Source organism: Balaenoptera acutorostrata, chromosome 2 (genome assembly GCF_949987535.1).
Source record: "Balaenoptera acutorostrata chromosome 2, mBalAcu1.1, whole genome shotgun sequence".
Classification (NCBI taxonomy): Eukaryota; Metazoa; Chordata; class Mammalia; order Artiodactyla; family Balaenopteridae; genus Balaenoptera; species Balaenoptera acutorostrata.
In genome coordinates this window covers 38,897,206-38,922,825 of record NC_080065.1, presented here as the reverse complement: position 1 = coordinate 38,922,825, position 25,620 = coordinate 38,897,206, and the positions used below count along the sequence as shown (strand labels likewise).

The window sequence follows — 25,620 nt, the reverse complement described above, 5'->3', positions numbered from 1 at the left end:
TTCTTTTAAAAAACAAGTATGTATATATGCATTTTTTTTTTCCTGCAGAAAAACTAAGCATTTCACTAGATTCTCAAAGAGATCTGGGACCCCAAAGGGTTAATACCTACTGCTTGGTGTGAGTAAATAGAATTTGGCTTTCAAATGTCAAGCTTTTCCTTTTTTTTTTTTTTTTAAAGAAAGTTGCTGCTTTATTCAACAGTGCTTTAAGTGGCAGAGGATTTTAGAACCAACCCACTTTATGGAGGCAAGTGTGGAAGGATTCTTTTTTATTTTTTTGTCAGCGCCACGCGGCATGCAGAATCTTAGTTCCCCAGCCAGGGATGAACCTGTGTCCCCTGCATTGGGAGCGTGGAATCTTAACCACTGGACCACCAGGGAAGTCCAAGCTTCTACTTTGATAATTTCTTTACAGGAAAGATAACATCAGAGCCTCTTTGTACTTTCTGCACCTTGTACAGCAGTACTCAGCTCACAGCAATCAATAGGGGTTTGTTTGGACAAAATGCATCGGTAGCGAAAGCGAGGCTTACTTGAAAACCATCGCTATCCAGGACTGAAGTCATTTGAAATTGCTGCTTGCCTTACCCATCATGCGTGTGCTCATTTGTAGCAGTTAGTGGAGAGAATGTATCCCTTTCTGAAAGGGTAGGAATTTTCCATTTTATTTGTACATTTTGAAATTTCCATATCCTTTTCCATATTCAGCTACTATCACAGCTAACTTATTTGTATGGTACTTAAATTTGTAAAGAATTTACAATAGATTGTTAAAAGCTTCTGTGGGATACCTACGTCTTCCAGAGAGTGGGACTTCTGTGATGAGAAAAATGAGGCCTGGCTTCTCTCAGATAGGAGGTCTCTTTCCTTATTCCTTTCCTTAAATGAAAAAGAAAAGAGCAGAAGTCCTGTGAGATCCCACAGAGATTCAAGTTTTAACCACTGCAAAATAATCTAAGCAGGTCTGTAACAGCAGGGGATGGGAAAGATTTGAAACACCAGGTGACTTTTCTAACAAAGTTCACACAATTTGGGTTAGGCTAGCACCTGACCACTACAAACAAAGTAAAAGAAAAATAAATTTTTTTCTTTGTTTAAAACGACAGCTTACCTCGCTGGCTCAGCAAATGTTTTTCCCTATTATAGTTTGGAAAAGAGCATAACTTAGAGGCCTTCTTTACCCTTAGCCCTTCCTCCCGCCCCCGACTGTACCATTAAATCCTAGCTACTGGGGTGACTAAAAAGGATAGGGAATAAATCAGTAATTGCAAAAACTCCCCCCGCCCCCATTTTGTGCATGCCAGCACTTGCTACTTTTTTAAAGTTGGTTGTAATAATCAGTCAGAGGTTGTCTCTGCTAGCCAGGTCACAGCCTGAGTGGGCACTGAACTTTGGACTATAGCTGAGGGGTGAGGTAGACAGCAAGGACTATAAATATCTGAGTTTCTGGCTGTGGCTTTGTGGAGCTGCCCCGGCTGAGCAAGAGAAAGGAAGCAAGCTAGTTGGAAGGGGTTGTGTAAGTAGAAACTTCGTGTTTTCCAAACTTGGTTCCTTGACAGTTTGGTAAACGATTTGATTTTTGAGTCTTGATAAAATGTTTCTGTCCTTAGAATAGATTTGAAGAAAAGAGATGGGTAAAGAAAAGTAATACAAAAGAAAGAACAAAAGAGTCTAAACGCCGGGTGCAGTGGGGACACTAACAATTCTTGCTGATTTTTGCCCTGCTTTCTGCACAGCTGAGGATGAACATGGGGGCAGAGGAGGCTGGAGAAATTGAATTCTATTCCTCTGCAAAAAGTTGTGATGTTATATAGCAATATTATATGTTCAAGCTTAAATATTTCCTACCGAAATGCAGAGTGAGAGCTCTAAGGGCAAAACAGCCTGTGGGTTTGAAGAGCAGAGACTGAGATATGGCCTTTCTACAGTGCTGTAGAAATGGCCAGGGATATTGTGAGCAGTTTCAAGGTTAAAAAAAAAAAGAAAAGAAGGAAGAGCAGGTTTGGTCCACTGTGCGGAAATGATCATCCTTGAAAGAGTTAAAACCCATGTCAGAATCGGGTGGTCTGCGATTAAACACCATGATTAAACACAATGCTTTGCAGTTTACGTGGTGATGGGTGCTTTCAGGAGAATGAGGGGGGACCCTCAGATGCGGGTCTGAAGGTCAGGGGAAGAGGGTGGAAAAAGTTTCTGCATGTTTTGCCTTTTGATGGGAAATTTTAAGCAAATGTAGGTCTGTATGTGGCCAATGAATCTAGGTTTTGTGATTGCAAGTGGTGAGATTAGTGAAATTCATAACTACATTTTAACTGTTTTTGCATCAGCTTCCAGTAAATCTAGTTTTGTTATTTATCTACATTATTTTATATAGTTGTCCGACAGCTGTAATTAATCAAAAGTTTATTATGTAAAAAGTGATTTTAAGGAAACAAAGTTGAACAGCCTATTGATTATAGTAACAGGAAAATCTGCAAGTGTGAACTCTGTAATCCACTCTGCCAATGGCTTCTGTTATTTTTTCATCAAAAAATTAAATGAGAGCAATGGGTGAGATAACCTTTTCATTTGTATTCACTCTTCAGCCAGTTGGAACAGTATGCAAAGTGAGGGCGCCAAGCGCTGAGTTTATGCTGGGGTCTATAACTACTGAATTTATGTTCTAGAAAGTAGGGAAATCTAGCCATTCTAGTAAGAAACAAAATAGCTCGAATAATTTTGATGTTTTCTTTGTCATCTTAGGGCATTGAAAAAACCCAGATCCTGGCTACTATGGTTACTAAAGGTGACCCAGCTAAAAACGGTCAATATATTGCAGTAGCTAAGAGGTCATGTGTTGGAATTAGTAGAACCGGTTTGAATCCAGTTTCCCTGTGACTTAGTACCTGTGTGGACTTGGGCAAGATGCCTAAACTGTCACTTAGCCATAGTTTTCTCAACTGCAAAAGGAGATAATGGTCACATAGTTGTAAGGATTAACTGACATGATATTTAAAAAGTGTTTTGTGCCACCTGCAAATAGTTGTATAAATGCTCGATAAATGGTAGCTATAAGAAGGATAATTGTATCATTAGTATAAGTACTATCCTAAAGAAATTCCCTAGATTTAGTCCAGATATATCCTCTCCTTTTTTTAAATATTGGAATTTTAAAGATATTAGAATAGTTGGGATGGCCTTAAAAAATTATTTAATTTATCCTCTCTTAACACCCTCCCCCCCTTTATTTTTCTTCCTTTAGTTAGGCTCTTATCAAGATATTCTATATAGCTAGGAATTTTGTGGTATCAAATAATGTGAAAGATAATCAGGTTTTAAAAAGTTCTATCTATAGCTACCAGTGCATTAGAGCCCAAATCAATCTGATTTTAGCCTTTCTACTCCCCTCTTAACCCTGGGCTCACTCTAGGTTACTTATCGTTAGCTGCCCACCCTCTCCCCTGCCCAAGTACTTTTAACTTTTTTAATCCCAGATCAGTGCCTGAAAATGTGCCAACTTCCTAGTTCTGGAATTTTGTCCTGATCTCTCTCCCTCAGACTCTTATATCAAAATGAGCCTGATTACTTTGATTACCTGATTCACTTAGTGTGTCTTAAATAAAAATTAAATCATGTTTGCATAAATGTGTGGATTTTTCTTTCTCTGCTCATCTCTGCTGAATATGCTCTTTTTTCCACCACCTGTCTACAAATCATGTGTTTTATTTGTACCTCTCTGCAGAGAGCGCTAGCCCTTGTTTCGGGAATATTTCTTGTCACGTATTTAATACTTGTACATTTCTTGTCTGAGTATTTCCTACTCAGAGGGGTCATCTTTTTTACCCAAGAATGTGCCATCTAGTCACAGGAACTTCCTGAACGTAGTGGTAGCCAATAAGTAGACTAATCGAGTGTAGATTTCAGTGAATCTTAAATGGTACAGGGGCCAGTGATTTGTAGTATTTATTCCTGGTCTGGTGTTTTTTCATTGGTTGGTGTTTGTCTTGGATGTGATAGCAACATTTTGGCAGGCAGTAACATCTGAATCTCTTCACGTTGGTAGACTGCCCTCGCTGCCACCTTCTTTCTTCCTGGGTTCTCTTTCCATGCTGTCTTTTCATTTCTGTGCAGAATCCCCTACTTACCCTTTCCTTTCTTAGATTGGTAGAGGTTAGAGAGAAGCAGGCAGAACTTGGTGTGTCTCAAATAAAAATCAAATCATGTTCGCAGAATGTTACTTGGTTGTAGAGGCCACATTCTCAAAATTTCCCTAGACATGTATTTTCTCCTAGACATATATCTTCTACTAGAGAAGTACTTGGCTGCCTGTTCAGGCAGATCTCCATTGCATGCTTACTAAAGTATCTTGCTAAGCCAGATAGTTAAGAGGTACTTTGACAGCTTCCCTGACTCTGGCTGATCTTTTCCCCTTTACAGGGAGATTTGGGGCTAAGAGGCCCAATGTAATGAGTCCAACAACATGGAGACAGAATCCACTGGCTAGATATTTGTACAAAGTAGAATTGTACCTGCTGGGTTTATAGAAATTCCTTGTTATGACTGTGAAGATGACAGAAAGGTTTTCTCTTTTACAGGACAGCCCCAGCAATGTGGAGAGGCCTGGGGCTGGCCCTGGCTCTTTGTCTCCTCCCCACGGGAGGAACAGAGAGCCAGGGGCAAAGCTCCTTTTGTAAGCAACCTCCAGCCTGGAGCATAAAGGATCAAGACCCCATGCTGAACTCCTATGGTTCAGTGACGGTGGTTGCTCTTCTTCAAGCCAGCTGATACCTGTGCATACTGCAGGCATCTAGGTAAGGTAGTCTTTCTGTGGTCTAGCATTTCTTAAGGGGATAGCTATTAAATACATACATACATAAAATAAAATAAAAACAGAAAAGATATTTTTATTAAATTGCATTTTTGAAAAACTATACAAGTTTGCCTAGAACATGTTAGAGGAAAGAAGACTGGGAGGGTGTTTACAGTTGTTTTCCTGGGGCTATGGAAGCTTTTTCTTCTTTTTGTGTACCTGTATTTTATAGTACCCTACTAAATATGTATTACTTGTGTAATGAAAATGTTCTAAATTGTACTGTTGGAAATGGATTAGTTGTTTCAATATAGGAAGCAGAGACAAGAGCTTTGCTAGAGTAGAATGAACACTAGACTTGCCACCCAAGGTCTTGAGTCATTTAACAAATCTATAAATATATATTTGTTGGGTTATTTGCCAAATATTTATTGGGTACAATTCTCTGTAACTGCGAGATGGATTAAAAATATACACTTCATAGGATTAATTTGAGGACTAAACGAGCTGATGTTTGTGCAAGCGCTTGGCATATGGTTTTAACTGAGCATAAGTGCTCAGTAAATAATTAGAAAAACAAAAGTTTTAGTCTTTTAAAACAATGCAAAAAAGAGGTATGAGTTAAGTAAAAAATAACAAAAGAGTTTCATTTAGGAAAATAGAGTGAGGAAAAAGGGAGAAGTCACTAAAATAAAATTAAATGAAATTATTCCTTTTTTTGTATTTTTTCCAAATATTTTAGATTGGAAGACCTGCGAGTAAAACTGGAGAAAGAAGGATATTCGAACATCTCTTATGTTGTTGTTAATCATCAAGGAATCTCTTCTCGATTAAAATATGTGCATCTTAAAAATAAGGTTTCAGAGCATATTCCTGTTTACCAACAAGAAGAAAACCAAACAGATGTCTGGACTCTATTAAATGGAACGAAAGATGACTTCCTCATATATGACAGGTGTGTACACACATGTATACACATATGCATACATACCCACCCCCCAAATTAAAAGATACCTGCTTTGTATTTAATTTAATAAGTAATTTAAAATAACACATCTGCTTTTATTGCCAAATACTCAATTTCAAAGTGAGCCCATTCAAATGTTTGGTTTTAGTATTTTTGAAATGACTTCTTTTCACACAAGGGAATTCACCACTCCAGTAGGGAAATAAAGAAAATTGACTATACTTTTTTTCCCCTGTAAATTAGCATTCTGATTAAATAAAAAGAAGGATCAATTTGTACCTCACATACAATTCTAACTTAAAAATTTTGCAGATGAATAACCATACTTTGCAGGCCACTTGCTTATCTCTAATCTAATTACTAAATTTTAAGTTTACATGCCTGCATTTCTGAACTATAAAATATGTTAATTATTTAGGTATAATCGGCATGAATCTGCTTTTGATTCCATGAATGAGTAAAACGTTTGTATTTTCAAGGAAGCTCAAGGCATACATTATTTGATATCACTGGGACTTCCTTGGTGGTGCAGTGGTTAAGAATCTGCCTGCCAATGCAGGGGACATGGGTTCGAGCCCTGGTCCGGGAAGATCCCACATGCCGTGGAGCAACTAAGCCTGTGCGCCACAACTACTGAGCCTGCGCTCTAGATCCCACGAGCCACAACTACTGAGCCTGCGTGCCTAGGGCCTGTGCTCTGCAACAAGAGAAGCCACCGCAATGAGAAGCCTGAGCACCACAAGGATGAGTAGCTCCCACTGGCCGCAACTAGAGAAAGCCCATGCTCAGCAACAAAGACCCAATACAGCCAAAAAATACATAAATAAATAAATAAATTTGACATCACCAACATTTCTAGTTGGTGCTGGTTTTTTTTTTTTGGCTCTTCAGAAATGGTAAGCCAGACTCTGCCAAGGCCTAAGACCTACTTGGTCTTACTCTAAATATTTTTAATATTACATGTCATTCTTTTAGGCTTGCAAACTTCTTATTCTGTTGCAAAGTGTAACCCTTTGATAGTCATATAAAATTGTATATACAGGGTAAAATAAGGGTAAGAAGGACATTTCATCTCCACTATTTCTGAAAATGTCAAGTGTTCCATTTCTTTCACTGTACTGAAATTTTTGTTGCATCAGATATTTTTTTAAATCAGTGGGCTACTGGCCAAGACTTGAGGATCTTTTTGTTATGCTGTGATTTCTTATTGTGTGGAATTTGTGCTGCTTTAGCAGTTATGAAAGGATCGTGTGATTTGCAGAGCCCAATTTATGATGTCAGTGGTTTGAGCATTGATAGAATTTACAAGTCAATTACAAAATTGTATTTGGCCAAGTCACAATAACTAGACTGCATAGTTTTGACATTATTTGTTGTGACATATCTATTTCACATTTCAAAATCAGACTCACTATAGTCTTGTCATGACCTGACCTGGTATGCAGTGCCAGGGAGGTCGTTTGAGACCCCATTCAAGGAAATTTACTGAAGTTATGAAAGGGTCTTAGTTATAAGACCACTGAACCTACAATACCTATCCCAGATGGTGCATGAGTAGGATCATGATACAGAAAATATTGTAATGACTTTGTTATTTTTTTCAGATGTGGCCGCCTTGTATATCATCTTGGTTTGCCTTATTCCTTCCTAACTTCCTCACATGTAGAAGACGCCATTAAGACTGTTTACTGTGAAAGTAAATGTGGAAACTGCTCTCTCAAGGTATTTTTCTCCATTATTTTTACTTGGAGAAAAGAGGAAATCTTTTAAGAACTATTTAAATAAGTTAGTGTTTCATGACTAATTAGCTAGTCAATGTTTCTGTTGGTATACTAAAAATAAACTACAACAGTAATTTTTATTAATATAATTACATATGCTTCCTTTTATGTAACATATACTTTAAAACGTCTTTTCAAGATCCATATTGCTGCTTTTATCTAGAAGAAGTTTAGAAAACAAAAAATCAACGTAGATTACGTATTTCAATTAACACCGAATGATATCGCATGAATATAAGTGCTTAAAGAATAGAGCCAACATAAAATACATTATTGCAATATTCTGAATGTGCTCATATAAGAGCATAGTGATAGCAAAGATTATCCATGGCATTACCTGAAGTGGAATTGGGGCCCAGATAACTACTTAATTTACCAAGAATGTAAAACTGTCAGCTTTTCTGTGAAGCCCTTACACAGTGCACTTGGAATTACTGCATTTATTTCACAATGGAATAACTTTTTTACTCATTACTGATATTTCTTTCTTAACAACCATGAGAATATTTATTCCTTGTCATGAGAGACACTATATTTACAAGTGGTTTATAAAAAAGATACTCAAGGAATTGATTTTAACTTATATTAACTAAACTTCTTTTCCTCTCAAATTGAGAAGGAAAATAATTCCAAACAGTGTTTCCTTGACAGAGCAAGTGGGCAAAAATTCGAACTCAGGTTTAAAAACAATTTTGAATTTTTATTTCTAAAATAAAGGAAGCTCTGCTTCCTTTATATTTTTCCCAACTCTAAAGAAAGCCATTCAAATTTTAATGAATCACTTAAGTTGTTAAGAAGCTCAACAGTTTAATTACTCTAGTTATGTCATTTTTCACATTTTAATCTTCATAATAATACCGTGAGGGTTATTTTACTGCTTTTACAGATGAGGAGACTGAAGTAATGCAAACGAAGTATTAACTCAATGTCTAACTTATACTAAGTGCTTAATGAATGTCAGCAATATTGATTCCTCATATTTTGGGACTTTTTTTCAGTATTTTGCATTTTCACAAATGCCTAATAGTTGTAAATATACCTAGGTATATTGAAACAAAGGCAGAAACAATTCTCATAACATGTGTAAAGTTTACAAACATCTGTAAATGGAAATAATATATCGTATTATCTGATATGTCAAATCAAATTGGAGTTTTTCTATTTCATTGCATCCTAGATGCCGCCAATTATATGACACATTATTTATGTGTTATTAAAAACTGCTGTCAGTTAGAGTAGGATACAATACTATAACACTATCAATAGTAGGATGCATTCCAATTTTAAAGATATTAAAATGTGAAAAATATACATTGTAGAATCAATGAAATATAGTAATTGGTTTTTTGGAACCAATACATATATCTAATTGTTTATGTTTTTAATTAAACACTATTAAGTTCTCAAAAGTAATTCAGAAACAACCAAAAAATGTACCATTTATTAGTTGTATGCTAAAATCCAGTGGAATTTATAACTTTTCAAAACCTTCAAAATACCAAATCATATCACTTAGTGAGTGTTTGGTCGCTAAAGTCGATTTTGTAAATTTATTTACAAATAATTTTAGTTTGAGGTTTAATATTACATTGCCATATCTATAAGCTTTGACCCTATGATTTGTGGGCACAGAAAACAATGAAGAAAGACTTTCAGCAAATTAAAGAACTAGATTCATGCAGAGTGGAATATTATGCTCAATCAAAAATGGGCAGTGATTTGCTACTTTCAGCAGACAGCAGTACAGTAGAAACACATTAACAAAGCTTTGATGAAGTTCAAAACATTTCCTGGCAAAAGCCGAGGTATAAAAATCTATTGATTTTGAGCAAAGTTTATTTTATTGGCATTTTTGAATTATCAAAGAGGAATTAGTTTGTTTCAGAATATAATATTAGATTTGATGCCTTGTTGACACAGGTGTTCCATATAGGTGAACTGATTTTAGGATTTGATATTTATTTGACTTTACTGCAATCAATCCTAAGTTCTTCTAACCAGCCTATTAAGTTTTGCTTCTGCAGATATAAATATAGTGGTCTGGCTTTCTTTTTAAGCCTTATGTATCTCTCAAATGCTTCCTCAGAATTCTTAAAAATTTAGGAAATGCTCTTGATAAGAAAAAGAAAATTGGAATTCTGCTGTATTTAACTAGTATAGAAGCTTAGGTGAATTGTTAAAACTTTAATTGTATTACATCCTTTTTTATCTATTTTCAAAACCTTAATGTTGATTCGTTTGCAAAATGCTTGAGGATTCTTTGGTTAAATGCAAACTTTGCACAAGAAGCAGTTTATAATTAGGTATGGATGGGAACCAAAGTTTAATAAAAAGTCTAGGCATTGAGACTGACATCAATTTTTTTTCTCATTAATATGATGCTGGAAAAACAAAGCCAGTTCAATCCTAATTAACCAGTTTGAATTTCATATATGTTACCTTTACAAATCATTTTTTCACGCATTCCTGCTAAATCTATAAATTTGTTGATAAGTGATTTATAAATTTATTCCAGACACTGGAAGATGAAGGCTTCTGTAAAAATGTATCTTTGGCTACTGAGGAAAAAACAACCGAGGCTCCCCAGCCTCAGCCCCATCCCCATCCCCATCCCCATCCCCATCCCCATCCCCATCTTGAGGACGGTCATCTTTCAGAGCATCCAAAACCAGAAGCACCAGATAACCCGGAGCATCCCCCTCCTGCAGGTCTTCATCGCCACCATAGGCACCGGGGTCACCAAAGACAGGGGCACTCAGAGAACTGAGATACATTACAACTTTCTCTTCCGCAAAAGAAGCTCTGACGAAGGGGATGCATAAATCAGTTACTCTGAAAATTTCCCAAAGATTCAGAATCAGCTCTGAGTAGCTGATGCTGACACTGCCGACATCTGATATTTGAAAAAACCGGGTCTGCAGTCACCTGACAGTGTAAAGAAAACCTCCCCTCTTTATGTAGCTGACAGGGCCTTCTGGCAGAGGAGCACGTCACTGAATCTTGACAGTGACGTTTGCCTCCAGCTGCCTGCCAGGCAAGTCAGCAGCTCAACCCTACAGAAGCCAGCACCAAATGAAGCTGAGAAAAGAAGGCAGAAATGTGAACATGACCTTCAAATTAAATATTTAAAATCGGATATACTGCCTAAGTCAGTCTAGACAATTACATTTCCAGCATTTTTATAAGCTACCTAATTAATAGTGATCCAAAAGTAGGAATTGGATTTGTGTAAACATGGAGAAATTGGCTTCCACATTTTAAAATTTAAGTCAAAAAATTTTGACCCCAACCATATTTTTATTACAGGGCAACTGAAAGGTGGTTGCAGCATTTGGTTAATATGTTTTTCTTTTTCTTTCTCCAGCATTCTACTTGCATTAATGAGAACAGAAACATAAACTATGACCTAGGGGTTTCTGTTGGATAGTCGGCAGCTTAGAATGGAGGAAGAACGACAAAGACATGTTTTCCGTTTTTTTCTTTACTTATTTCTCAAACAATATTATCTTTGTCTTTTTAATCTTACGTTTTTTAACAAATTAAACCTTTAAAGAAAGAAGTGATTTCTGTCTTTTCAGATCCAGAAATACTCATACATGAATATTTTGCTATGATTACATTTTAGATATCCATTTATACTTTTTTTTTACATCCAAGACTCATATCTTGATTTTTACTATCACATATGAATTAAGTCTTTATATCTTGCTTTCTTTATCTGGCATTGTATCGTACTCTTTAAAATTTAAGATTGCCAGTCTTGAAAGATAGATGGGAAACGATAAAAGAATGTTGTCTATCTCTTGATTGCTTAGAAAGTATTTCCATAGTCAATGATGGTTCAATAGGTAAACTAAGTCCTATAAACCTGAACTTTTTTATGGTTAATACTATTAAGCAAGAATGCAGAACACGATTGGCAAAAGTGTGCATTTGTTTAAATAAACTCAATGAAGTTTAAAGCTGTCTTTTTGTTTTCATTGTAATTACTTAGGTAGTATGTTATATCGACAACAGAAGTGAATTTTCAATTGCTTTTAAAGAAATTAAATAGCAACTAATGAATTTACTTCCATACTCAAAACCGTCTACGCTTAAAGTGATAATCTTTGCCAGCAAGTTTAAATTGAGAATCTTTGCTAACAGAGAGGCGTTGCTCTAAATCGTGAATGGTATCACGAAGAATTGCAATCTCCTTGTTTTTTTCTTCTTGAAGATGCTGAAGCTTCTAAATAGAGCAGAAAGATTTTGTTATTGCAGTTCATAAATAATAAGATTAAGTACAAGGAACAACAGAACAACAGCAAAAACTATGCTTCTGGTTTAAGTAGAAGTAGGTATTAAAAAAGATACCATATTTTGAAAGGTCTATAATTTTGCTTTTGTGGGATTTAATGGGGTAAAACTGGTACAAGGATACAAAAACACACATTAGCACCATTTGTTTTAGTTTGTTCCCTTCTCCCTATATAGCTTGAAATTATAAACCATAAATAAAGGAGTTGAACAAGAAGAAATCTGCTGAGTACCTAAATAACTTCAGATAGTAAGTCAGCCTTAGTTCAAAGTACATTATGGAATTCCTTAGATGGTCCAAAGAGTCAGAGGACTTCTCTAATGTTTTAATTTACTACTAAGATTTACTAATTTAAATTGAAAGAGACTTATAAAGATTATTAAAAATCTAATATCTTTCTGATTGTGTGATATATTTTAAGGAAAACTGTTAAGTATGTTGTTAGTAAATATAACCTTTATGGAAACACACTAAGAGAATTAATTTTTTTTAAGCAACAGCTGTGGAAGAAAAACTCACATACCCTTCTGTAGATACTGTGTGGCAAAACTGTAGAATCTGGATATGATTTTGACTTAGTTTGAACTCTTGCTAGTTTGGCATCAAACTGAATCAAGTTTAAAAAGAAAGTTGAGAACATTCTAGTTAAACGATTAGAAACAACTGTTTCTATAAATATAAGTATAATCCATTGTATCCTTAGACATATCTGCAATTCAAGTGTATTCACTGTATAACAGAAGATAGAAAAGTCTTTAAGAAAGAACAAGGAATACCCAAACAAGAATAACCCTGGCTGCATTTTAAAATTACCTGGGGAGATTTTTTAAAGAACCAAATACCTGGACACTACCTTAGAAATTCTGGGGTGGGGTCAGCATCATTTTTTTCTCAAGACATCAGTTGATTCTATCATGGAGGATTAAGAATCTAGTAAATTAGGGTTGAGAATCTAGTTAACTTAAAGATAGATAAAAATATTTTCATGTTACTATGAGTGTACTTTGTAAAGAATATGTAGTATAATCAACAGTCATGGGAGAAAAACATATACCCTTCTGCAGAAACTTTGAGGCTAAATAGTAGAATTTGGATATGATTTTATTGATTTAGTTTGAACTCTTGCTGGTTTGGCATTAAAGTGAATTGGGTTAAAAACATTCTCATGGGCCATTGTTACAGTCATACTTTTTGCAAAATCTTCCATTACAATTTTTCCTTCAGGTTGACTTCAGTGTAGCCTCACTGTGAACTAAGAATAAACTCTGTGAGATTGTGTTCTGGTTTGGGGAAAGAAATGGATAGTTATAATGAAGATAAATAGCAAAGAGTTCTGTATATCAAACAACAAACTTGGGCTAGACCAGTGACAGGGCCAGGATGGCAAACAAAATGCACATTCCCAATCAGTGGATTAGAAGTTGATAGCCAATCTTGAAACACAGTCTACTGTATCTCAGTTGGCCATCCATCCCTCACTGTGGTTTGTGGGTACACTTGACCAGAAGGCAGGAACAGCAGCAAAGAGCCTCGAAAGTCAACATCAGTCCCCTTTTGCTCAATAATTATAGAATCTTCAGCACTGTATCTCACCAAGCACCTCAGGATACCAAACTTTAAAGAACATGAAAACTAGGTTATCTTAACTAAGTAGGTGAATTCTAACAACGTAAGGTAAAGTGGGAGTCAAGCTGAGGGAAGAATGATGGAAAGGGAGATTAGAAGGATCTAGACAAAAATGTAAACGGCAAATATATTGTCAAAATATCAATGTCTTTGAGATTCTGACACCTGATTAAGCAACCAACTGAGAAGGCTTTTGACCCAAGAACCGGAACCTCAGCCTTTGAGATGCCCTATTTAAAGTCCCTTTAAAAAAATCTGGTTTGTCTGCCTCTATATTTCTACATATTTATTAGGAACAAATTAGTCTCTTTTTATTTTAAATAAAGAAAAAGAAATTTCCAGTTAGTTCACCAGGGTTCCACAATTTCTGCTGAGGAGAGAGTAATGTTAAGGATTAGAAGCACTCTCCCCACAGCTGGAATGGTAGTCCTAAAAGGCTGCATAGACTCAGCTGTAAAATGCAGGTAATATGAGTTATCTGTGTCTGCTGTCAGAGGAAAATACCCTCTCTGGAAACCAGGACCTTTTGAATGACTGAAGAGTCCCACCTTGAGGCCAAGTGCTGAAAGGCAGTGTAGCTAACAGTTGTATTGTACAAGGTTTAAGCATTGCATGTGATGGATGAAGAATGAGCATGTGTGAAGCCCTCTCACAGGGTTGTTTCTAATCCTGAAATTTATCTCACTCTGATGACAAATAACCAAAGTATGGCCTAGACTAAGGGATGCATCCTCAAATTTAGCAGAGCCTTAAACACTTACCTCTAGCTGTAGTTTGATTATTTCATGTTGTTTTTCCTTTTCTTGAGTTCTTAACTTTGCATTTAACTCTGAAATTTCCACCTCCTTTTTCTCTATCAGTTCTTTATTCTTTTCTTCACTTAATTCAACTGCATAAAAACATAAATTCATCTTAACATTTCAAAAATCTTAAAAATTTTTTTTGTATTTTAAACAATCTACAAGAAAGTGGAATTTATTAATAAAAACATGTATTTTAGAAACTGTTTACATGCAGGGTAGCTTTTATATACTTTTAACAAGCCCCTGAAAAATGCTTGCGATGCAAAGGTTGCCCATTGAATGCTTTTGAATGAATAAACTAATTTGTACTCTTAAATATCTAGAGAATAATATTCTCTAAATGCCTAGAGAATAAATAGGGGATTTAATTGTTAAAGAGGGACACAAATCCTGGGTTCCTAGTTATAGAAGGCCTCAAATTACAGGATGACTCTAGAACTACATCAGCTTTTTCTGGCTCCCTCACCATTTCCCTTCATAAGCATTTTGTCCAATAAATTTCTTTGACTGTCTACTGCCATCGTGTCGGCTCTTTGGAGGACCTGAGCTAGCACAAGAAAACAGGTATGATGGGGCACTTACTGCTTTGTAAGAAATGAGGAAGCCATGATTAGTGGTATATGGAGTACTGGTGGTTGCTAGTACACAACGGGGGTCTGATTGCTGAAGATTTTACCAGAAGTAATCTGGGGGAAATGTCCTGGTGGAGGTGAATGCCTTGCAGGTGTAATAAATAGTTCAGGCATTTGAAAGATAGAGGGAAATGATGCCCACGAAGACAGTAGAGTTGGAGAGTTACTGCTAAATTAAATTGACATCCTACTGAGGGATAATGAGAGACAGCTGTTAACAAGAATTTAAAGATTTAAAGAATAGGTGTGGCTAATCATTAGAGAAACGCAAATCGTAACTACAATGAGGTATCACCTCACACTGGTTAGAATGAACATCATCAGAAAATCTACAAACAATAAATGCTGGAGAGGGTGTGGAGAAAAGGGAACCCTCTTGCACTGTTGGTGGGAATGTAAATTGATACAGCCACTATGGAGAACAGTATGGAGGTTCCCCAAAAAACTAAAAATAGAACTACCATATGACCTAGCAATCCCACTGCTGGGTATATACCCTGAGAAAACCATAATTCAAAAAGATACATGCACCCCAGTGTTCATTGCAGCACTATTTACAATAGCCAGGTCATGGAAGCAACCTAAATGCCCATCGAATCTAGAGAAATGGTACAGATGAATGGGTTTGCAAGGCAGAAACAGAGACACAGATGTAGAGAACAAACATATGGACACCAAGGGTGGAGGGTGGGGGATGGTGGTGCTGTGATGAATTGGGAGGTTGGGATTGACATGTATACACTAATATGTATATAATAGGTAACTAATAAGAACCTGCTGTATAAAAAAAATAAAATTCCAAAAAAAAAAAAAAAAGAGAAAAGGAAAACAAACAAAACAAAACAAAAAGAATAGGTGTGAGAGCCAGAGGGACTCCTTGGTAGCTTACAAACAGGCTCTCACCAACTCTAGTGGAAGAACAGGTAGAGCTGAGCAACAGAAAATCTAATCATTAAAGTTGCAGAACTCCAGAGATGTTGAAATGTTCAGCCAAAACAGGTCTGCTATGCTAAATCAGGGTCCTAGTTGGGAACACCTAAGATCCTGAAAAATAGGACAGGAACATCTGGATAAACACCTGTGAGGATGCTGGCTTTGACAACTCCGCTGAATGCTCAGAAATTGCAGACCTACTTTTTCCTATTAAGAACTAGCACTAACCTAGCTGATGAAAGATGTTGCAGATGCTCCTCTCAGAAGATGCCCCTCCCTCCTCTTTTGGCTGCTAGGCCAATAACTAGGGTTAAAGCGCAGTATAACCTGGTTGGGGGAGTGCTGGGACTGATAAGGGGGGAAAGTGATTATACCCCAGAGAGCTGCAAGAATTAGCTAGGTTGTATTGGAAAGAGCCATGTGAATACCCTTGAGAATGGACTTTGAGGGTGCTGGATAGAAGAAGACTAGGTAAGCAAGAATTCACTGACTTGAAGATACTCTTTAGGGACAGGGGACATAATACCCTAGCAAGGACCTAGGATATGGGACAAACTCTGTTAGAGTAGCCTTAGACCTCTAGAGAAAGCACTGGCCAAAGCTGAGTGAAGTGGGAATACCTGAGATGCCCTGGCAGACAGTAGAGAAAGGCATAAGGAGGCTCTCGAAAGTTGGCATGCTTGAGTGGATATGTTATGTGAGGCAAGATAACTCAGCAAAAGATTATGTTCCTTAGGAGGGCCCAGAAGACACACTATTAACCAGGACCACAAGGAATGTGCTGGTAAGAGAAAAACCAGCACCACCAAGAAGTTCAATGGTCACTCTCATCTGCAAGCTAGGGCTGACAGAAGAGGTGGGTATACAGTTGGGCTCATTAATATCTATGGGGATGGTGTCCCCCCTCCCCCACCAAGTTGTAGAAGCCAGATGATGGTGCTTAACTGCCAAAACCCAGGAGGCCACAATTATCATAATGAGCAGGAAGGTCAGAGAGCGGCCAAAGGGGCTTGATTTTCGAGAGCTGTAGAGTTAGTTAATGGACGAGCAGCCAAGCTGCCTAACACCTAGTACAAAAGAATCCAAATGGAGGACCAGGAGGCTGAGGGTACATGCCCCAGCTAAAAATTATGATCCTTTGCTCAGTTCCCCAGTCTGAACCACGTTTTTGGTCTAGAACCTGCTGGCTGAAAAGACACGGTTAGGTCCCTAGGAGGAAGAACATTTCAACAATCCCTCTTCTAAGTTTCTCCTGAGGAAGAAACATCCACAAGAACCACGGAGAACCTGCTACCTGAACTCCTATGGAGAAGTAGGTATGTGTAGTATAAGAAGGGGACAGCTGTGGCCATGAAAATGCATCTTTCAGATCTCCAACTTCAGGGAACATAATTGGTTCATTGTCTTCATGACCACGTTTATGCTGAGGTCATGATTCCCAAGAGCTGCTCCTAGCCAGTGACTGAACTTGGCAGGGACACTAAGGCAGACTTGTTCCTGAGAGTTGCAGAACTTGGTTGATGGCCAAATTTGGCCCAACTTTGCTGAAACTTTCTTGTAAGTGTGTCACAGTCTAAGACTTCTCTTGCCCAACACACCTTCCTTTCTTCTCTTCTTCACAGAGGTTAGACGTGTATCATAAACCCACAGCTAACCCCGTCTCCCCCAGTTCCCTCCCTATCTACCCTCACAAATGTTTGCCTTAACAAACCTCTTGAACGTCTAATTCTGTCTAGGCATCTGCTTCTCAGAGAACCCAAAGAAACTGCAAAACTCTTTTCTAAAGTGACTGTATAATTTTGTAGTCCCACTAGTAATGTAGAGGGTTCCAATAGCTCCACATCCTCACCAACTCTTGGTATTGATAGTTTTAAAAAAGATTTTAGCAGTTCTAAAAGGTGCAATGTGGTATCTCATTGTGGTTTTAATTTGCATTTCCCTACTAACCAATTATGTTGAACGTGTTTTCATGTGCTTACTTTTCATCCGTATTTCTCTGGGGAAGTGTCCAAATATTTTGCCCATTTCCTTACTGGGTTGTTTGACTTCTTATTATTGAGTTATAAGAGTTCTTCATAGATTTTGGACATAAGTCCTTTATCAGCTATGCATTTGTAAGTATTATCTCCCTGTCTGTGGCCTGTCTTTTCATTTTCTTAACAGCATTGAAGGACAGAAGTTAATAGTTTCGAGGAAGTTCAATTTAGAACTTTTTTCCTTTATTTTTTGTACTTTTTGTTTCTTTCTAAGAAATTGTGGCTAACTCAGGGTCACAAAGATTACCTTCTATGCTTTCTTCTACTCGTCTTATAGATGTAGGTTTACATTCAGACTTATCCATTTCAAGTTAATTTTTGCATATGGTGTGCATCTAGGCTCATTAAGAAAGTTTTTAATACCTTTATGAAACCAGTTAACTCTCAACATAAGTTCATGAGACTTTGCTGAAGGAAGAATATTTCATTAGTGAAATTATATTCAATATGCTGAGTATATAAATATCAAAGTTAACTATACATTTTATATTAATTTTACAATGATATTAACTATTTCACATTAAATAATGTTAAGTGCAAACTCCACGAGTCCAATTTCTAAATGCTATAATTTTTTTTTTAAATGATGTCACTGGTATGGCTTACAGAACACTTTCACATTTTTTTTAAAATTAATTAATTAATTAATTAATTAATTAATTTTGGCTGTGTTGGGTCTTCATTTCTGTGCGAGGGCTTTCTCTAGTTGCGGCGAGCAGGGGCCACTCTTCATCGCGGTGCGCGTGCCTCTCACAGTCGCGGCCTCTCTTGTTGCGGAGCACGGGCTCCAGAAGCGCAGGCTCAGTAGTTGCGGCTCACGGGCCTAGTTGCTCCGTGGCATGTGGGATCTTCCCAGACCAGGGCTCGAACCCGTGTCCCCTGCATTGGCAGGCAGATTCTCAACCACTGCGCCACCAGGGAAGCCCCTAAATGCTATAATTTATATCACATAAATATATAGAAAGGAACAAAAACTAAATTCAAATGTGTCAAGGCAATGTTTATTCAGAATACTGGCAATTACTGAAAAAAGTTTATATATCTGTGTAAATTGTTTTATGGTATCTTAGAATTCAGTAAATTAAAAATAAAAAACTTACCTTTTTTCTGCATATCTTGATAAAGTTTTGTTATTTCTGTCTTATGTCCCTCCTCTTTGATTTTCATTTCACTCATAAGTTTGGCAATACTATTCTTATGTTCCTAAAGATTAAAATATACATTCATCCTTCAATTTGAGTATGTGTAGACAACTTTTGATTAATTAGAAAGATGAAATTTTCAAAGTTTATATTAATTTTTGGTATATAATCATATCTAGAGGGGAAAGATATTGTTCATTGTTTGAATGCTCAGCTTTGAGAAGGACCAATTTCTGGTCCAAGTAGATAGAGACCATCTAGAGACAATGATTTTTTATCTTTGCCTCTGAATTCTCATCACTATATTCAGAGCATATCATAGATGCTCAAAATATTTTGTTTAATTGTATGAATAAATGCCGTGACAGCATTAAAATATGTGAAAAAAGCGCCAAAGCTCTATTTTAAAGCCAACTTTAGGCACTGTTTGATAGCCTGCGAGCTTACCCTAATGTAGGATGAATCCCTTTGAATGTGGGCTGAATTTCTGTTTCTGAAAATTATATAAACATTCCTAATTCCCAGAAGGAGGTTAAGCACTACCTATAGTAAGGGTTAGTTTTATGGGGAGGCTAAAGAAGGATGAATTTGGGGTTTTAGAAGTGCGCAACAGCCTCCTGAGGTTAGTTTCTTAGGTTGTTGAAGCATAGAAGTGATTTACTATGCTAATACGGAGAGTGGTATTGAGAGAGGTGTTGAGAGAGAAATCCTCCAAAGATAAAATTTACAATTTTTCCAGAGGTATGTTTCTACATAAAGAAACCACTCACAGGCAGGAGAAAAGGAAAGCAGGAAGAATAAAAGTGAGGTGGGATAGTAAGAAAGAGACAATGATCAAGGCAAGAGGCCCAGAAAAATCTCTAAACACCGTAAAAGCAGGGACTTTGTTTTTACTCACTGTTGTATTCCTAACTCCTAGTGTATATTCCTTGATATATATATTTTGAATGAATGAGAGTGCAAATAAGAATTAAGTCAGAGGTTCTTAGCCTAGACCCAGTGCATAGCTCCTCTAGATTATCAAAAATTCAAGGGGATATAGTCAGGAGTCCTACTTGGACTACTTTTTTTTGCCAGGCAACTTGCAGGAATGGCTGAACATATCCAACCATTGCCTTTGATTAAAGCTGGGCAGGTGACTAAAGGGGTGAATCTCATGAACTGCTATTTTTCCTATGTTTGTATCTAGATTTCTAGGTGGGCAACTATACAGTGCCTTTCATAAACTACTCCTGACTCAGATGGTTGCATTAAGCAGTTGCTGCCCTGGGAAACCACAAGAGACAAATCTATGTATCTTTTCCCCATTGACTTTGCCACCTGAAATGTTGCCATTAATTTGGTAAGACCCAGGATTTTCACTGCAGCCTCGAGGCATAAGGCTATCCTAAATGTCTGGGCTGGGGCCAGGCTGTATCTCATTAGGTTCTTCTCCCCTAGTTTAGCCTGTGCCAGCCCCAAGGAGTCCAATCCTTTCCTCTTTTTAAGAGGACAAAGTTCCAACAAGTTATTCTTGGTTGCCTTCTTTTCATTTGCTTTCTGGGAACTTTAAATTCCAAGGGACAGCTTCTGGTTATATTTTTGTTCTTATAAAACTTAATAATTCTTAACATATTCCATAAATATGGCCGTTAAGTAACTCCTAAGTTTGTTTCTAGGGAGTGGTTCTCCATATGTTTTGGATGTGCCTGGAGGTTTTGTACTAGAGAATTTTCATTGGATTGAGGTAATCTTTAGTTTGCTTTGGACAGCGATTAATAAGTTCAGAATCTTGGATCACGGCATTTTCTCTGTAATTCCCATCCCTCTGAAAATTCGTAGTATTCTAGATAAAGCAGTATTCTATGACTTGACATTTTAGAAGAAAAAAGAGGCAAAAATTTTCCCCCTTTCGCTCTGTCCCAGTTACACCCTGACTTCATATTTATTGTTGAACTCTAGAGGCAAGATATGAAAATGATGGAAAAATAAAGGAAACAGAGGAAAGGAAAAATAAAGGATGGGATATAATCCAGAGATATTTAAATTATTTAAAAATTGGTGATGAGAAGCTAAATTTTCCAAGAGCACAGTCAGATGCCATTCATTACTCCTGAGTATTACCCAGAAGCCCTGGAAGGGTTACAGAATTAGCCTGTATTTCTTCAAAGGCTCCTCAAGTGAAGAACCAGATTGAAATAGAGATGATCCTTCAAGTTGAAGTTCTAAGCTGGATACAGATCCAAGTTGAGTTTTGGAAATCTTAGGTCTGCCAGAGTTTGACATATTGGCTCTTAGGAGATGAGAAAAAATTAGCATAATAAACTTCCCAAAGGGCAGAGGGGTGGGAACTTACATTTACTGAGGACCTTTTATGTTCTAGGTACTGTGTTTTATGTTCTATAATTGCCATCATGGCACTGTTCTTATAGGAGAGAAGAAAACGTAGCAGAGGGTATGTTGGCCCTTGGGAGAAAATTAATTGGTGATCCACATAAAATGCTCTCTTCATTTAGATGGTACAATAAAATTGCAATAAATCACTCAAATCATAAATATTGATGACTCATTCACTTTATTATAAAAAAGTTTTAAAGTACTAATTGAGTATATTCTACAGTAAAAAGTCTATTAACATAATTTTAAAATACATGGCAAAATTATTTCATCCTTTTTTGTTAGAAAGAAAAAGTAATGCAAGTGATATGTTAGTGCATTATAGTCTGTAAAAAGCCAAGGGTCCTCAAAACTTGTATTTTCTAAAAAAAATTTATTTATTAAAAATTCTGGCACTTCCATATATATTTACTCTAAAACTTTTGGCTGTCTTTATTAATGAAAAAAACTACTTTATTTTTTTCTAATTTGGGAAGACAGTGCTCCACAGGGATCTGATTGAATATGAAGACACACAAACTCACCTGTTCATGAGTTTTAAACTTTTCTTTCATAAGATCAGCATTTCTTTTTAGTTGTTCATTTTCACCTGTGTAAAAAACATCAAAGAATATCCTAATATATAAAACTTTTAAATTAATATGGGAATATGTTTAACTTTCAAGTTTCCATTCATGTATGTATTCAACACATGCATACAACATCAACTACACACCAGGCTCTGTGTATGACATTGGGAATGTTGAAACAAAAAAATTATTGCTCCTCAAAGAACTTACAGCCTAGTGGTGAGACAGATGTGTAAATAGTTATGATATGCTATGATAATTGCTCTGTAATGGCAGTGTGTCTGAAATATGGTGGGGAGCTGTGGAAGAAAAGCTTAGGTCAGCTTGAAGTCAGGAAAGGATTTGTAGAAGAGGAACCACTTGAGCTGAGACTTAAATGATAAGTTGGAGGAATGCGTTCCAGATACAGAAAACTGCACAGAAGACTTTGGGCTTGAGTGAATATAGCACGTTTGGGAAAATTACAATTCAAATACAGTATTGTTGGCGTGTAAATTTTAAGGAGAATGTGTTAAATAGGTTGGAGATGTAGCCTAATAGGAGGTAGACATATTCTATATGAATAACTTTGAATTTTATTTTGTAGGTTACAGAATCATCAAAGAATTTTGAACAATGAAGTGAAATGATTAGTTACATGTTAAAAAGATTATCCGGCAGTGTAGAGGATGAATGGGGGGTGGGGGCTGACCCCAGAGGAATGGATATCAGTAACAATAAATCAAGTAAGAAATAACAGAAGCCTAAATTAGGTCACTGGCAGTAGGAGACAAAAGGAAAATAAAGATAACTATTTAGATGATAGAATTAACAGGAGACTTAGTGACTGATTGGATAGCAGAGGCAAAAGAGAAAAGGGAACGTTTGCCTTCTAGGTTTCTGATTTGAGTGGTTGAAAACTGTTCATTGGTTTGGGAAAAATTAAAAGGGGAAGATTTTTAGGAGTGAAGTGATGAATATAGATCTTTACCACGCCAAATTTGAAATGCTTGAGGTATCCAGGAGAATATTTCTCGTAGGCTGAGAAACATTTAGAGGTGGCCAAAGTAAGACTATCCTATAAAGAAGACTAAGAAGTGTCCAGAGACGCAGGTGAGGGTGTTACTAAGAAAAGAGAGTTTAAGGGGGTTATAATCAATGGCGGTAAATGCAGTAAAAAGATAAAATGAAAGAACTTTGAATCTGAAAACTTTGGGAGATGTTCAATTGTTCTAAGTTGAAGACTAGGTGGAGGTAAGGAAATGGAGATAGTGAGTGCAGACTATTCCCGTGAGATTCGATTGTAAAAGGAAAGAGTGAGGGTAATTGGAGGGAATAAACTCAAAGTCAAGAAAACTTTGTCTTGTTTGTTGAAAAGATGGGAGAGATCTGAGTTGTTTAAGTGCTGAGAAGAATGGCCAATAGAAAGAGGGAAATGAAAGAGAGAAAAGAAGAGACAACTGAAGATGCAACATCCCAGAAGAGAGAGGTGAAGAGAGATGAGAGTTAAACCCATGCGGAGAAATAAACTTTGGATAAGAAGAAGGATTTTCTTTTTTCTAAGCTAATGAGGAAGGAAGGAAGGATATGCCTGTGTATGAATACATTGGAGGAAGTGCAGTGGGAAGAAGGGGTGGTAGATGACAGGAAATAAGCTAGTTTATACCTGACAGCTTTCATTTTTTCTGTGATATAGAAAGTAAAGTAGGTTGAAAGAGAAAGAAACATTTAAAGTTGGGGGCTTAAAGGATGAAAATTTAAAAAGCCAAGATAAATTAAGGGTATAAGTGATACTGGGACTCAAAAATTAAAAGGAGTCTGCAGTGTATGATTTTTCACCAATAGCCTTCAGTAGCTGTAGCAATGCAAGTAAAACAGTGTATGGTTGGATTGATCTGTATTTGAGGATTAGTATAGTTTGTATTGCAGAATGGGTGAGGGAAACAAAACTACTGTCAAAAGAGATGAGTGATATCCTAAGCTAGAAAGAAAGGGAGGTTTTATCTTTCAGCAACATTATTAAGAACCACAGTTGTATTTATATAATGCCTTTCCATGTAGAACTTAAATAAGAAAAATGAAATTAATTAAAATGTAGTTGTGCATCTTTAATTTGTCCTACTGTTTCACACCTATCATAATTGACATTTTTGGTATATAACCAAAATGTTTCTCTTGATGAAGGATGATGGAGAAGGAGTGGTGCTTCACAGTTTTCTGTATTCACTCTTGTAAACCTCTAGGTGTTTTTAGGAAAATCAGATATACTTAGATCAGGAAAGAGCCAACCCTGGTATAGTGCATGGTGAGAGTTCAAAATAGAGCCAGGATCTCTACCTGAGCCAGACATTAAAGGTGTTCAGAGCTAAAATTAGGCCAGAAGTAGGATTGGAGCCAGGACTGGAACTGGAAATCAGTGTGAGATAGAGGTCAGGACTTGAGTTCAGTGCCCAACTGGGATCAGTGACAGGGCTGAATGAGACATTAGACCTGGATAACAATAATTCCAAGTTCTGTATTATTCATACTCTGTTTGTCATATTCACAAAGTAACTTGCTGGGATATTGATTGGGATCACTTTGAATCTGTAGAACAAGTTGAAAAGAACTGACATCTTGACAATATTGAATCTTCCTATCCATGAACATGGACTATCTCTTTATTTATTTAGTTCTTCTTTGACTTACTGTATCAAAGTTTTGTAGTTTTTCTTATATATATCTTATACATATTTTGTTAGATTTATACCTAAGTATTTCATTTTGGGAGGTGCTAATGTAAGTAGTATTGTGTTTTATTTTTTTAGTTTTATTTTTTAATTAAAAAAAAATTTATTTGTTTTATTTATTTATTTTTGGCTGTGTTGGGTCTTCGTTGCTGTGCGCGGGCTTTCTCTAGTTGCGGCGAGTGGGGGTTGCTCTTCGTTGTGGTGCGTGGGCTTCTCATTGCAGTGGCTTCTCTTGTTGCAGAGCATGGGCTCTAGGCGTGCAGGCTTCAGTAGTTGTGGCTCAGAGCCTCTAGAGCGCAGGCTCAGTAGTTGCGGTGCACGGGCTTAGTTGCTCCGCGGTATGTGGGATCTTTCCAGACCAGGGCTCAAACCCATGTCCCCTGCGCTGGCAGGCGGATTCTTAACCACTGCACCACCAGGGAAGCCCCAAGTATTGTGTTTTAAATTTCAAATTCCACTTGTTCATTGCTAGTATATAGGAAAACAATTGACTTTTTTTTTTTTTTTAAACGGGTTTTGTCCTTTTATTTTTTTTAAAATTTATTTATTTATGGCTGTGTTGGGTCCTCGCTTCTGTGCGAGGGCTTTCCCCAATTGCGGCAAGCGGGGGCCACCCTTCATCGCGGTGCGCGGGCCTCTCACCACCGCGGCCTCTCCCTGTTGCAGAGCACAGGCTCCAGACGCGCAGGCCCAGCAATTGTGGCCCACGGGCCCAGCCGCTCCGCGGCATGCGGGATCCTCCCAGACCAGGGCCCGAACCCGCGTCCCCTGCACTGGCAGGCAGACTCCCAACCACTGCGCCACCAGGGAAGCCCCATTGACTTTTGTATATTAATCTTGTATAGCACAACCTTGCTATAATCACTTAGTTCTAGAAGTTTTTTTTGTTGAATATTTTAGATTTTCCATGTAGATAATGATGTCATTTTTGAAAAATGTTTTATTTCTTCCTTCCCAATCT

General features: G+C 37.0%; 2 protein-coding genes across 4 annotated transcripts in view; one reads left to right on the top strand and one right to left on the bottom strand.

Moving 5' to 3' along the window:
* Positions 1 to 1,388: 1,388 nt before the first annotated feature.
* On the top strand, positions 1,389 to 11,499 carry SELENOP (selenoprotein P). Its single transcript, XM_007195534.2, has 5 exons — positions 1,389 to 1,516; positions 4,575 to 4,790; positions 5,532 to 5,744; positions 7,361 to 7,478; positions 10,053 to 11,499. The coding sequence occupies exons 2-5, from the start codon at positions 4,588 to 4,590 to the stop codon at positions 10,638 to 10,640; spliced, it is 1,122 nt and encodes a 373-aa protein (XP_007195596.3). The 5' UTR covers positions 1,389 to 1,516; positions 4,575 to 4,587; the 3' UTR covers positions 10,641 to 11,499.
* Positions 11,500 to 11,615: 116 nt separating this feature from the next.
* CCDC152 (coiled-coil domain containing 152) overlaps positions 11,616 to 25,620 on the bottom strand; it is a 27,800-nt gene continuing 13,795 nt past the window's right edge. For all 3 annotated transcript variants that reach the window (XM_057541281.1, XM_057541280.1, XM_028162167.2), the window contains exons 5-9: positions 21,907 to 21,971; positions 18,965 to 19,067; positions 14,222 to 14,349; positions 12,358 to 12,441; positions 11,616 to 11,765 (exon numbers count right to left, since the gene is read on the bottom strand). In XM_057541281.1, coding sequence (XP_057397264.1) covers positions 11,616 to 11,765; positions 12,358 to 12,441; positions 14,222 to 14,349; positions 18,965 to 19,067; positions 21,907 to 21,971 — 530 coding nt within the window. The remainder of the gene's footprint in view (positions 11,766 to 12,357; positions 12,442 to 14,221; positions 14,350 to 18,964; positions 19,068 to 21,906; positions 21,972 to 25,620) is intronic.